At 49.3% G+C, this 13,388-nt stretch overlaps 1 protein-coding gene across 1 annotated transcript in view; it reads left to right on the plus strand.

The window, feature by feature from the left end:
- The window catches only part of skic3 (SKI3 subunit of superkiller complex), a 58,168-nt gene that overhangs the window by 38,989 nt on the left and 5,791 nt on the right, over positions 1-13,388 (plus strand). Inside the window, exons 23-34 of the mRNA XM_088911096.1 lie at positions 68-124; positions 2,033-2,101; positions 2,733-2,807; positions 5,004-5,145; positions 6,359-6,452; positions 7,289-7,366; positions 8,344-8,468; positions 9,777-9,900; positions 10,735-10,956; positions 11,741-11,813; positions 12,162-12,215; positions 12,959-13,070. Of these exons, the coding sequence (XP_088767222.1) occupies positions 68-124; positions 2,033-2,101; positions 2,733-2,807; positions 5,004-5,145; positions 6,359-6,452; positions 7,289-7,366; positions 8,344-8,468; positions 9,777-9,900; positions 10,735-10,956; positions 11,741-11,813; positions 12,162-12,215; positions 12,959-13,070 (1,225 nt within the window). The remainder of the gene's footprint in view (positions 1-67; positions 125-2,032; positions 2,102-2,732; positions 2,808-5,003; positions 5,146-6,358; positions 6,453-7,288; positions 7,367-8,343; positions 8,469-9,776; positions 9,901-10,734; positions 10,957-11,740; positions 11,814-12,161; positions 12,216-12,958; positions 13,071-13,388) is intronic.

Here is a 13,388-nt window from a genome sequence, read left to right on the forward strand (position 1 = left end):
CTGCCTTTCATAGAGATCCTGGGCGTCCTGTCCCTATGTAACGATAATTCATTCTTCCTTTATCCAGAACGTAGTGGCTTGGACCAACCTCGGGGTTCTGTATCTGAAGAAAGAAAACATCGAGGTACATCTGTTGACTCCAGGGAGAGGCTGCAGGGCTTGAAGTTAGCTGTGCTTTGTTCTCCACTTTCCCTCTAAATAGTTTAAGTTTTGACACCGACGCCAGTGTCACCAGTAAACCAAGACCTACGCCGGTCAAAATGTGTTCACTGCCAGAGGTCTCTTCCTCTATTACACTTTTCTCTGCACTTTGGTTTATAAGGACTGCATTGTGTTGAAAATGTGTAAGTGTTAATACTACAGTGTCTACCTGTCTAATATGTTATCCAAACATCAGGGAATCTTCCGTGAGCGTTACTGTTACCAGCTTCTAAAGACTGTGTCTGTAAGCTACACTTAAATGAATTACACATACGTGTGCAAATATAGGAACAAGTAAAGGTTTATTCCCTGCTGAAAAGAAACGCAATGTTTCGGCTGTGGAGCCTTCTTCAGGTGTGGAAGAAGGCGTACATCTGAAGAAGGCTCCACAGCCGAAATGCGTTTCTTTCCTTCTCTTTTCAGCACGGAAAATACCCTTACTCGTTCCTTTTCAGCCTGCGCATGCTGACGCAGCTCCCTGCTTGAACTACATGTGCAAATGTAGACTGGACTAGCCACAAACTGCGGTAACTAAACTCTACATATATAACACTGCAGATGGTTCAGTGTTGTGGCTTTCCTTTTGATTTCAGGATGACCCTTTTAATAGGGATGTGTCTGTTCTTCTGTCTCTTTCTGGCTGTAAAGTCCGAGTACATTCTGGGCAAGGGTGAAAGAAACATACTGTGTCTTGTGCAGGCTTCACCCAAGCCTGCTGTCCGAGCAGTTATGGGCACGTTGGAGCTCCGTTGGAGTGGAATGGGGCCTGGAAAGCCATGTGCTTTGCTATGCATGCATTTCATTTGGTTATTGCTTTTCCTGTAGATGTCAGGATTTGTCCGAATGAAGGGCCAAACAGTTTAGTTAAGTGCACATCAGCGTCACAGTAGTGAATAAAGATACTTTGATGTTTTGAATAATGAGAGGAACAGATTAAAGAAGACAATGGGATGCCACATGGTGGGTTTTGAATGGATAAGAGAAACCTAGTCAAACTGCAGTGTAGTGAGTCCTCAGGGCCCAATGAAATGTCTTACCAATGAGCAGGCGTGACTCATCCCACCTGTTAGTGGGTGCTGGTTGGCATTCAAGTGTTCAGATCAGGTTCAGGAAAGTGGTGAGTGTTTATGAGATACTGAGTCTGACCAACGTTAGGCTCAGCTCTGTTTCTATGCCTTTCATACGCACAGATTTCAGAACTTAGTTGTCTTTGATAATTGCTCTGTCAGCAAAGCGTAATGACAAGGAACTCTGTCTCTGAGGAATACGTTTTATTAGTTTGCTTCTGTGGGTTTCCTCTGGGTGCTGCAGTTTACTCCTACATTCTAGAGACATGTTTTAAGATTTATTGGCTCCTGGGAAGACTGGCCCTGGTGTGAGTGTGTGCGCCCTGTGATGGACTGGCGTCCCATCCAGAGTGTACCCTGCCTTGTGTCCGTTGCCTGCTGGGATAGGCTCCGGCTCCCCCCCCCCGACCCTGAACTGGGTAAAGCAGTCAGAAGATGGATGAACGCTCGGACCAGTAGAACTGAGCTTTCCCTCAGTTACAGTTCCTATTCAGTGTCTACAGTACTATTGACTTGGTCTGGTTATGTAATGCCATTATGCTGCCCTGAATTGAGGCCTGTTGATACAGCTCTGCTTTCATAGCTTTGATTTGTGTCCTGTAATAGACAAGCAGGGAGAACGTAATTGATTGGAATTCATCCCTTAAAGTTACTTCTTGCGCTGCCAGGGTGAATGAAGAGAAAAGATAGCTCAATTATGACTTAAAGAACGATCAGAACGGAGGCAGGTGACAAGCCTGTGATATCTGCCTTCTTCTTCCCAGCTCGCTCACGAAGCCTTCAAGGTCGCCCAGTCTCTGGAGCCCCTGTATGTCAGCTGCTGGATTGGACAGGTATGGGGCAGCAGGGCTTCTCGAACCAAGGGCATACGCTTCAAAACCCTGCCAGTGCCGTGAGAGACTCTCAGGCCATGAAAATGAGGAGCCCAATGCACTGCACAAGCAATAATAGCAGTTGTTTTTACGGTATAAGATCACTTTATTGGCCATATTCAATTTCTTGTATTAGGAATTTGTCTTTTTTCACATACCCCAGCTTGCTCTCCATGAGACACAGACAGGGAGAGAAGCTTGGGATCAGAGTGCAGGGTCAGTCATTGTACAGCACCCCTGGAGCAGCTGGGGTTAAGGGCCTTGCTCAGGGGCCCAACAGAGTAGGACTCCTCTGCCGGCCGCAGGATACAAACCGGCAACCTTCAGGCCACAGGCGCAGATCCTGAGCCACAGAGCCACTGTATGTACATACTGTATGAACGGTATATTGGTTGGCCACCTTTTAAAGTACTTCTTAAATTTACAGTGCTTTGTCTAATGTCTTTAATTTCCTAATACCTACAGTACGAGTAATACCACATATGACCTGCCGGCTTATTTTGGTAGGTACAGTAGGTAGAAGCACATACTCCTGTACATGGCAGCGACCGCTGTGTTTACAGCACCCTTGTGCTTCTGTCGTCTCCCCCAGGCCCTCATTGCAGAGACCGTCGGGAGCTATGAAACCATGGATCTCTTCCGGCACACAACGGAGCTCAGCACCCATGTAAGTGAGGGAGCAGACAGGACCTGCTCTGCGTTCATGCCACACCAGCAGGGCGGCAGTCACAAGACTCACAGTGCCCTTCGTGGTCCTTCAGTAATGCTCGTGACAGCAAAGGAACCTTCTTCTGAGTTCAGGTTTGCTGACTGTAGCATCAGAGTAAACATACAGGTGGCACTGTTGTCCTTAGAGGTGTGTGATTTTGTATACAGTGTAACAAGAACAGGAAGTTCATGTTAAATGTGTTTTACGCCTCTATCACAAGGGTGTCCTGTCGTGCTTCAAGCATGAGGCCCGCAGGAAGAGCTCGGAGAGGCTGCTCAACTGGTCCCATTAAGCCAGTAACGAGCTGTTGGAGCTCATTAGGAGCCGAGCTGGAGACACACCAGCCTCCAGCACCAGGACTGGAAACCGCTGCTGTGTCAGGAAGGCTAGAAAGAAGCAGTAAAGTGGGACAGGAAAGATGGGACAGCAGCAAAAATGCAGGGTGATATCATGGGAGAATGGGATGTGGTTAACATGGGGCATGTCCCAGTGCTCAGAGTTGAGTATCACTATTGTGGGTGACTGAGGGGAGGCCTGCATCTTGCGCATTAATCCTGTAAGACAGGGGCCCCCTTTCCTGGTTCAAGATGGCTGGTATGTCTGCAGGTTTTCCAGTTGTCTTTAAATCGCCACAATCTGAGTAGCTGTGTGATTAAGGCAACAGCCATCTGGTTTGATTTATGAAAGCCCAGCTCTATTGACAACCCGTAGACACACAGGACTGGAGAAACCCTGCTGTTAAGAACCTTTTCTTCCAGGAGGGGTTTCCTAGTTGAGCCCTAGAGGGCTGTATTCCGAGGGGTGTCCTTAAACCAGATTATATACAGTATAGAGTTATATAAACTGCTTCAGTCAAGCCCGTAATTAGTCCAAGCAGATTCTTAAGAGATGAGCTGGAATAAAAGCCTGCAGCTCTCTAGGGTATGGTTGGGGAACCCCATGTTTTGAGGAACCCTACAATTTCAGCCTCAATCTCATGACCTGAGATTGGACTCCAGACTCCCACAATCTTCTGTGTGAAGCCGTGTCTCCCGACATCTATCCTGAATGAGTGCAGTTGAGCTTGAGTAACTGGGACTTCATGTTGCTCCTGGTCTTCAACGTGTTCCCTAAGCTGATCCGGACAGGACCTGTCAGGAACAGAAGAGGTCGCACAGGAACATGTTCAGGTGTTCGTTCGTCCTCTCCAGGAAGGCCAGGAATCAGTCTGCTTGCTCTCCTTTCTCCTACCTTCCAAAGCAGCTGTGTCTGTATGGTGGGACACACAGAACACAGTATTGCAAGTGAGGTTTAATTAATGATGGGATAATTAACGTCTCCTCCTGGGCTTGCATTACATTCTGCACCCTGAACAGCACATCCAAGTGTTGTCGGTCTTTTGTTTTTGCTTCTGCACACTGTCTGGCTGTAGAAAATAGTGAGTCAACATAAATTCCCAGACCGTTCTCCTGCATCGTTTCTTCCCATTCATAACCGTCCAGCTGCGCTTGAGTTGAGTTTGCGTTTTAGGGGTGTAGGTGTTTGTTAGGTGTCGCCTACCTTTTAATGGTGAAAGCAGGCCGACAGAATTTTGTTTTCTGTCACTTTGTGACCAGACCCCTTCAAATCACACCAATCTTCCTTCACCAAAGAGCAGCTCTGCACGTAGCGGGGCTCCCTTCTATGCAGCCCCAGCATGGCTGGGGATCCCCAGTCTCTTGAGAACCCCACTGCTCCCCACAGACAGCCGCTGTCGGAGGGTCGTGGGTTCGAATCCTAGGAGTGTTGTGTCTCGCTCAGGAAGCGAGGACTTTCCAAGCCATCATTCCAAGTGAGAATTTGTTCCCACTTGTCGAGTTAAGGATTGAGTTGTAAAAAGCCTTCTGCAGTACGCACAGGCTCTGCCGCGAGTGACCAGATGCACATCTTAAAGTGGGAAACAGGTGAGTGCGTACAGACACAAAAGAGAGCTGCTGTTACATCAGCAGAGCCAAACAGGATGTTGTTTTAATCTTATAATCATTGCAATTTGACAATTACGTTGTTAGAGGAAAAAAACAGCATTGTTATCGATCTAAATGCCACTGTTTCGATCAAAGAGACATTTTTCTGTGTGAATGCGGTCCTTTGTGGCTCATCATTCTGTCTCGTTTCCTTTCCCTCCTCTGGGTGCAGACCGAAGGGGTGAAAGGGTACGCACACTGGGTGTGCTCCACGCTGCTGGACAAAACCAACAGGAGGTCCGAACTGTACCGCTACAACATCGTGCAGATGAACGCCATTTCTGCAGCTCAGCTCGCGCTGTGCAAATACACGGGTCAGTACTGCTTCCACTTCAGAATTTCAAGTCTTATTTGTTATTTTAGCACGTAGGCTCAAGAGCGATGAATATAGACAAGCGTTGCACCAATTGAAGAGATGTGTGGAGAATGAAAACCTGCCATTCTAAGTAAAAGTACCTTTTAATTTGTGGTATTTGTGATATTTTATTCTCTTTTATTAAAGTAATATAAAAAAATTGCTTGTCTAAAGCAGAAAATCCTGCTTTTTATAAAATCATTGTCTCTTGTGGAAGTTATCCCCTCTGTAACGCTGTCTCATTCTGCCCCCTGCTGGTAGCATGTAGTATTTCAGTTCAAGATGGGTATTGGGGTTGGAACTTTTCAATCCGATGCAGTTGAGTCTTTATTATCCCCGGGAGGAAGTTTTGTTTTACTGCAGAGTCCAGCAGAACAAAAACAGACAATCCTCACACAGCACACAAGTGCTTCAGGAGATAAGAGAGTTATTTTGAATGGTTTGAGAGTGAGATCTCAGAGGGATGACCGATTTCCTCAGTCTGTTGCTGTTACACCTGGGGACACTGAGGCATCTCCCAGATGGGAGTTTGAATTCACAGCGGAGGGGGTGACACACAATCTGTGATGCACTTAGGCTTCTTTACAACCCTCTGTTTCTAGAGGGCTTTGAGGCTTTCGAGGAGGAGGAGGATGTTATGTAGTTCATATTTTTTTTAAACTTTAATAAATGTGCAAAATCCTGCCAAGTGGTGCTTTCAGTATCTTAAGGTTTGTAAGTTTTGACTGAGAAATATGTTCCATCGCCGAAAGCGTCTTTGTGGGGCCCTGCACCGCTGGGAGATCACGCCCTCCTCTGTCTGCAGCAGAGCCACAGGGCCTCACCTCTCTCCTCACTCTTCAAAGACTGGAGCGATATTTCAAAAATAAATTCAGCCTGAAGACACGGAGCAAGCTAAACAGAGGAGAGCAATACTTTTTAACTGTGGTGATCTCGCATTGCCTTTTTATATAAAATGTAATGATTAAAAATGTTTTCATTTTTCTCAGGACACGTGGTGATATAATGAACAAAGGGAATGTGCAACTGCATGCAGTTAACTGAGCAGAATTAAGAGTGAGAGGACAGAAGTGACTTTAACGGCAGGTGGCAGGGTTAAGCAAGAAGGAAGGTGTTGAGAGGTGTTGCATGTATTTGTTTAACGTGTGTTTTCACCTCCTCCTGCTCTACAGAGCGGGTGCAGACAGACGCAGCTGCCTTCACCATGCTGGGATATCTGAATGAGCATCTGCAGCTCAAGCAGCAGGCCGCCCAGGCGTACCAGAGGTGAGCCCACTGCTCCTCTTTGCTCCGGCCCAGGAAAGCAGCGCAGTCACAGACCGTGGCTGGAGTTCCCCTTGTAACATTCACAGCGTTCCCTTCAGCTCCCTGAGCTGGCGACCTTTGACACACAGAAGTACCAGCACTGATAGGTTTCCGATTTTCTGCGATTTCTCATGTATTGCTTTCAGTTCCAAATGAGTTCTAGTCAAAGATGGGGGGAAAAAAGGGGGTGTTTATTTATGAGAGGGGTCAGGGGATGAAAATAAGGGGGGTTGTTTTTAAAGTGGGGTGCTCAGGGGATGAAAATAAGGGGCGTTGTTTATAAGGGGGGTGCTCAGGGAATGAACACAGCTGTGGTGTCCTGCTGCAATTCAGCTGTTGATCTTCCTGCGTTCAGGCTGAATGTGCACAAAGATGTATTGCAGCCACACTTGGTAATAAGGTCTGAACTGCTTTTGAAGAAGGTGTTTTTCCTACGAAAAAGGTCCACTTTCAACCTCTATGATTGCGGGTTCGAGCCCGGCTCTGTCGTCGGCCAGGGTCCGCTTGGCTCTCAATGACTCAGCGCCCCCTGTGGCCTCCCAGGCGATTGCAGGCTTGCTGCGCTGTTGGTGAGGGACACGTCCCTCCTCCAATCAGAGCTGCTCCTCCGGTAGTGGGTGGAGCAGCCTGTGTGATGTGTTAAGAGGCCAGTGGCCCGAAGGTGGGCGGGGCGGAGTCTGCTTGGCCTCGTCCTTTCCCGTGTGCGGTCACAGGGTTCGTCACTGCAAGCTGGCATGTGGAAAACGCAGTCGGGAGTTGTGGACCTTGTGTAAAAATGTAAACCCTGTGTTTTGTAGGGCTGTGGAGCTGCTGCAGTCCTCAGCGCAGACAGAAGAGTTGAGCTTTGCTCACAGGAACCTGGGCAGGAGCCTCTGGTAACGTTGTTCTCCTGGCTGTGTGGAGGAGGGCGGCCCCCTGCTTCACTGTTAGTGTTGTGTTTCAAAGCTAAGTGACAGCTGCACAGCAGAGCCTATAGAGTCTCCAGCACTCCCTGTGAGAGACGTGTTTGACATCAGACTGGATGACTTGGATGTTCTGAAGTTATCAAGCGGCTTCTTTCTGTATGAGGCTTCACACGCTGTAAGAGGCAGGGCTGATGGTCGTCAGCGATGAGTCACAGCAGCAGCAGCCTCAATCCAGCTGTGTGGCTGCAGTTTCTCTAGCCTCCCTGGTGCGCAGCAGGGTGCAGAGCCCACAGCGCTGAGCAGATACTGATATTATTTTCAGATGGGTTGATAACCAGAAAGTAGAGACTGAAAATTTCAGTGTTCCTTGGGGGAGAAAAATACAGAAATGTGCTGCATGTAACGTGTAGTAATTACAGTATCTGCACAAGAAGTCAAAACAAGGACAACACATTCTTGTGAGAGACATTTCCTGTCTTCATGCTGGTTTGCAGTTGACAGTGATCGGGGGTTTTGCTCGTACTGTCCCCTCAGCAGTGTGAAACCTGCGGAAAGCTTATTTGTGAATCATGCTGAGTATTCTGCTCCAGCTGTGAATTTCTCGCTCTGTAAATGAGTTTTGATTTTGTCATCGTCAAGAGTTAAGACCATGAGTTAATACTGATTATTTTTTAGTGTTGAAAATACGAGACTCGCATAAATGTGCGTCTGTGATTTAAGCTTTTAGCAGCAGCTGTTCATGTGAAATGAAAAGGCACTGGCTCTGTGTTTCTGCCAGTTTTAGAGTAATGTTTGTCGCTGACGGCCAGCGTGGTCTTTGTAAAAGTGTACCGGTTGTTTCAGACAAGCGCCCCTGCTGTGGTCCTAAAAGCCTTTTTGTTTTCAAATGTGACTCATCTCGGAACATGAAAGCGACCCTTTTCTAACACCGCAAACGTCTGCCACAGCACCACGGGTCAGTACCGCCGGGCTATGGAGGCCTACGAGTCCACGCCGCTGACCGAGCTGCAGGACATCGCCGGGCTGGCGCTGGCCTGCTTCAGGAGTGGCCTCCTGCAGGAGAGCGTCCGAGGTAAGGCCACACGACCAGGACGCAGGAGATGTTTCAGGAGGACGTTCGTCCCCTCCAGTCTGTTGGGTAGTTCGTAGTGAAAGACAGGACTTCAACAACATGGCTGGTAGCTTGTTCCAGGCTCCTACCACACTTTGCACAAGGACGTGCCTCCTGTCCTAAGTTCTACCCAACTGGTGCAGGAGTCTGCAGAGTGAGTGAAACTGAATCTTCACAACTTTATTAAGTTTGTTAGACCGCCAGGGTAGTGCGGTGGCTCTGTGGCTCAGGATCTGCGCCTGTGGCTGGAAGGTTGCCGGTTCGTATCCCGCGGCCGGCAGAGGAATCCTACTCCATTGGGCCCCTGAGCAAGGCCCTTCACCCCAGCTGCTCCAGGGGCGCCATATAAATGGCAGACCCTGCGCTCTGACCCCCAGCTTCTCTCCTTGTCTGTGTGTCTCATGGAGAGCAAGATGGGGTCTGTGAAAAGACAAATTCCTAATACAAGAAATTGTATATGGCCAATAAAGTGATCTTTCCTTATCTCTCAGGCTGTTTCCTGCTCTTCTGCCTGGAACCTGTGTTTGTTAACACTGCCCTCTGGTGGTGTGTTATTGATCTGGTTTTCTTTTTCATTGCTCTGTCTTCTGACTATTTGTCTTCTTACTGCCAGGTAGCAGCCTGTCCTCCAGGTTGATGGAATATACAAAAAAATTCACAGAACTATTCAAAAACAGGGGCTCACAAACAAAATGTAGTGCTGCAGCCATTGTTAGTCTCAACATTTCAGATTCTGACTTGCAGAGTTTCACCAGTTACCCAAAGAAGCGATTGAGGAGGTATTTTATTGTCTTTCAACACGTTAGGCTACTGAAGCTGCTTGCCTTTAAGTGCGTCTTGTGAGAGAAGTCTGTCTGAACCCTTTTCACTTGGGAAAGGGGCACTGTGCTGGGTCACCTGGCTCACAGCAGCTGTTTAACACACATCGTTTATCCTCCCAGGTGTTTGTTTGTTGTTTCTGCATTTTTGGTATTTAGTCATTTAAAAATGTTTGTATCTCGAGACAGGACATTCATTTTTATGAAACAAGCAGAGTGTAGTTATTCCGAACTCCAGGGAAGGGCAAAAAAACAGTTACCTGTTTCCAAGCAGCACGCAGCTAGAAATTCGGAGGGGGTTCCATTTGATCAGGAAGCGGGCTTTTCCAGCCGCAGGTAAGCAGCCAGAGGGGACAGGAATAACAGTGCAGGCATGAGAAATGGGTGACGGGGAGTGACTGGAGGTGCCAGGCTGTGTGTGTTGAGACGCCTCTGTCTCTCTGTCCGCCAGCCTACGAGAGAGCGCTGTCGGCGGCGGGCACTGAGAAGGAGAAGGCCTACATCCTGACAGCCCTGGCCCTGCTGCAGCACCGGCTGGGCAACCAGGACAGCGCCAAGACCCTGCTCTTCAAGTGGTGAGTGAGCGGCCCGCGCGCAGCAGAAGTAGGCCTGTTCAGATACCCGATAACGTTGTTTAAAACAACGCAAGTAATGATATCCAACTGAACCAGCAAAAAACCGGCAGTGGCTTTGAATTGTCTGCAGCTGCTGTCTGTCATACTTTCTACGGGAGGTTGCAATGTAGCCTCAAACAGAAGCTCCCTTTTGTGTCTTTTTTTAGTATTCTTTTTTTTCTGTACACCACCCTTAAATGTAAATATCTGAATAAGATTGAGAACTTAGATAACTTTATCCATGTGGTGTATGCTTTTTTTTTCGTAAATATCTCACAAAGGTAAGAACAGTGTGGAAAATTGCTCGAGTTTTTATCTGGAGGAGCTGCAGTGCCATCCAGTGGACACATTAGGTATTGCAGTGTGCCGTCCGGTTCCTGGTGAGCCGGTCAGTCTGTTTCCGGGCTTCCTAGCTCTCTCTGGGAGAAGTCGATAGACAGGAAGGTTTGGATTGGGTTGATTTGAAGCTACGTGGGAATGAAAACCTGTGGACACACTGGCCTTGCAGGACCGGGATTGAACTTCATGACCGTTTCTGCTACTTCTGTACAGTACCAGTCAAACGCTTGAGTACACCTGCTTGAAACCAGGTTTTTCCATAGTTATCTGTGCTTCAAACTGTATAAACGTGTCTATAAACGCTGAATATTTCATGACATGATACGTGTACTTATAATCTTAAGTCACCTGCTTTGGACATGCGTGTGTGCATGCAGTAGGTCTCCATTCGCTTCCATGGGCCATGTGGAAGAGACGTGAGCCCTGAGCCATCCCTGTGCAAACCGTGTGTTCCAGCTCCGTGCTGAAGGAGCCCTGCACAGAGAGCCTGCTCTCGCTCTGCGCCCTCGGCCTGGTCAGCCGCGACGCCACGCTTGCCACTGCGGCCCTGGGCGAGCTCCTGAAGCACGCCGGCCCGGCAGAGGCCGTGCAGGAGCGCGGCCTGCTCACCTGCGCCCTCCTCGCCCTGCAGGGGAACAGCGCGGGCGTGCAGAGGCAAGCAGCGAGGGCCGTCCACAGGTAGGGGGCGCCGCTCGGCGTAGCCGGGGCAGCAGGGCAAGCGCACACACCCAGCAAGTGTTTTATCTCAAGTCTTTAAGGATTTCAATCTAGCGCTTCTCTGATCTGGAGAATCTCGGCACAAGGCCATTCTAGTCCTTCTGTAAATCTAGGTTTACAGAAAGAGGCCATTCACACCATTCACAGGGCCAGTGTAGGTCTCTGCACAGGAAGACGGCAGTAACACACCCCCCTGTTGGAGAAAGAGCACCGTCCAGTTTGGTTGTTTTAGCATCGTTGAAGCTGAGGTCCGTAGGTCTCTAGGGCAGCCTAAAAATAAATCAAAAGAAGGCGATTCTAGAACATTTGGGAAGAAATGTTGGAATCAAAACATGTTTAGATATGTTTGTTTAGAATTCGGATCAGGCCGTGATTTTCATTACACTGCATGTTTAACCTGGGCACTCCCTTTAAAAGAGAACGTCTTCCTCCTGTTGTATCACAGTGGCTTGTTTTCACACCTTCGTATTTCTGTGGCTCTGAAGAAACCTCCCTGTTTCTTCTCCACTGTTCTGGTGGCGGGTGATTGGCTTTTTGATGGTGTTCTTAGAAATGTCTTCTTACAAGTTCAAAGAAGATGTGTTCAGACCGATCAGCAGTGTCCGGTGAAGGAGAGGGGCTGTAAAGCCGCTTCTGTGAGTGAGAGTCCAGCGATTGTGCTGAAGTGCGGTGAAGCCCGCGGTCCGGCTCTCGAACGCGAGCGCGGCGTGCGGAGCCCTGAGCTGTGTTCTGTTCCCTGTGCCAGTAACCCCGGAGACGCCGCCCTGTGGGCACTGCTGTCCAGGCTGGTTCCTCAGTACAACCCCAGGAATGCCAAGGTACGTCTGCCGACGCACAGCATGTGATTCTTAGTATGTGAGCGGTTTTATTGTTTCACAAGAAATTCTCCTTGGGAGATGTACAGAGAGATTCCGATACCTTCTCCGGTGCAGTTTGTTAAAATCAAAACATGCAGTTTAAAATGTAAAATTCTGCATTTTCTGATTGGCGGTGGGTAAATAAAAAAGCAGTTCAGGAGTTTTCATTACATCAACGTCGAGAGATAAAGGTTTTGCTCTGAGATCTTCCCAGTGGTTGGTCCCGCGGGCGCCCGCTGGCAGTTCGGCCACCCTGCGGATGGTGTCCTGCTCCTGCGAGAGGCGTGATGTGCCTGCTGTGTGTTGCAGGGAGGGGCGGCGGCTGGAGGAGTGGCCTGCCATTTCAGCATGACCCAGGGGAAGGTAGGCTGGCCTGCGGCCCTTTCTTCAGCCAGTCCTGGCTCGGCCCTAGCGGTAACAACAGGTCTGCTCTGGTGCACAGTCTGGCCTCTGGGCTCTTGTCCGGAGCAGGCGATGTTCCAGTGCTGTAGTGCTGTTGTAGTCATGTCATTGTCACATCACACCTTTGCTCCATCTGGTGGCCGATCAACGCAGAGAGAGCCGAGCTCGGGAGATTCTGACTCCAAAGCCCATTTCAAAAGAAGAAACCCTCGGCAACTTTCTACCTGGGTCCCACCCAGAAGCACCCAGAACACGGCTGCTGTCTGGGGAGCTGATGCTCGGCGCTCCTCTTTCCTGCCGGTTAATCGACGAGGCACCAGCTGCCCGGCCGCAGCTGAGCAGCGCTGCTGGAGAGAGGCCTTCCTACCTCCCCATCAAGGTCCACCCCTGAGAGTTGTTCTCTGCACTGGGGGTTTTCCAGCCGCAGGGTGCTACAGGTGCTGATGCTGTGGGCTGTTGATTTGAGCATTTCACTGCCCCAGGAGCTCTCTCAGTGCTCTGCCCGGGACCCACACGTGCGGTTGTTCCTCACACTCTGCCAGATCAGGCCACAAAGCACTATGTCGCCGTGCGGAGAGATTCCTCGGCCCAGTCCTACCATAGCAGCTTGATGTTGCAGTGTTGTGGCCCAGCAGGCATGTTGAAGGCACATGGGCTTCTCGGTGTCTTCGCTGAGTGCCGTTTGTCCCACCCCCCCCCCACAGAGGGCGCTGTTGTACAGTGGCGTGAACCAGCTGGCTTCTGGCAGGCACTCGGGAGAAGACCCCAGCAGGAACGCGCTGAAGACCATCCAGAGGGCAGCCCTGCTGTGCCCAGGTACACCTGCGACACACGACTCAGGCCCCTTCTCTGCTGAAAGATGTGAAAGCAGACAATATTAATATCCCTTCATTCACCCTGTGAGTTAGACATCGCGGGTCACTCAAACACCTGAACGGTTCTCGGCCGTCATGCTCTGGAGTTGAGAAGCTGGGCTTTTCTTTTTGGGTCCGTTAACTGTGTTTTGGGACCATGATGAGTCTTTTCTGTTTTACTATGGAGCTGCTTTTGTAATCGAAGTAGCTTTTAATGTTGACCAGCTTCTTAAATATACATTATTAGCACAGCATAGTCTTCTAGATCTTTGGCCATGCC

The sequence above is a fragment of the Atractosteus spatula genome, chromosome 3, assembly GCF_055471065.1.
Source record: "Atractosteus spatula isolate fAtrSpa1 chromosome 3, fAtrSpa1.hap1, whole genome shotgun sequence".
In the NCBI taxonomy this organism is placed as follows: domain Eukaryota; kingdom Metazoa; phylum Chordata; class Actinopteri; order Semionotiformes; family Lepisosteidae; genus Atractosteus; species Atractosteus spatula.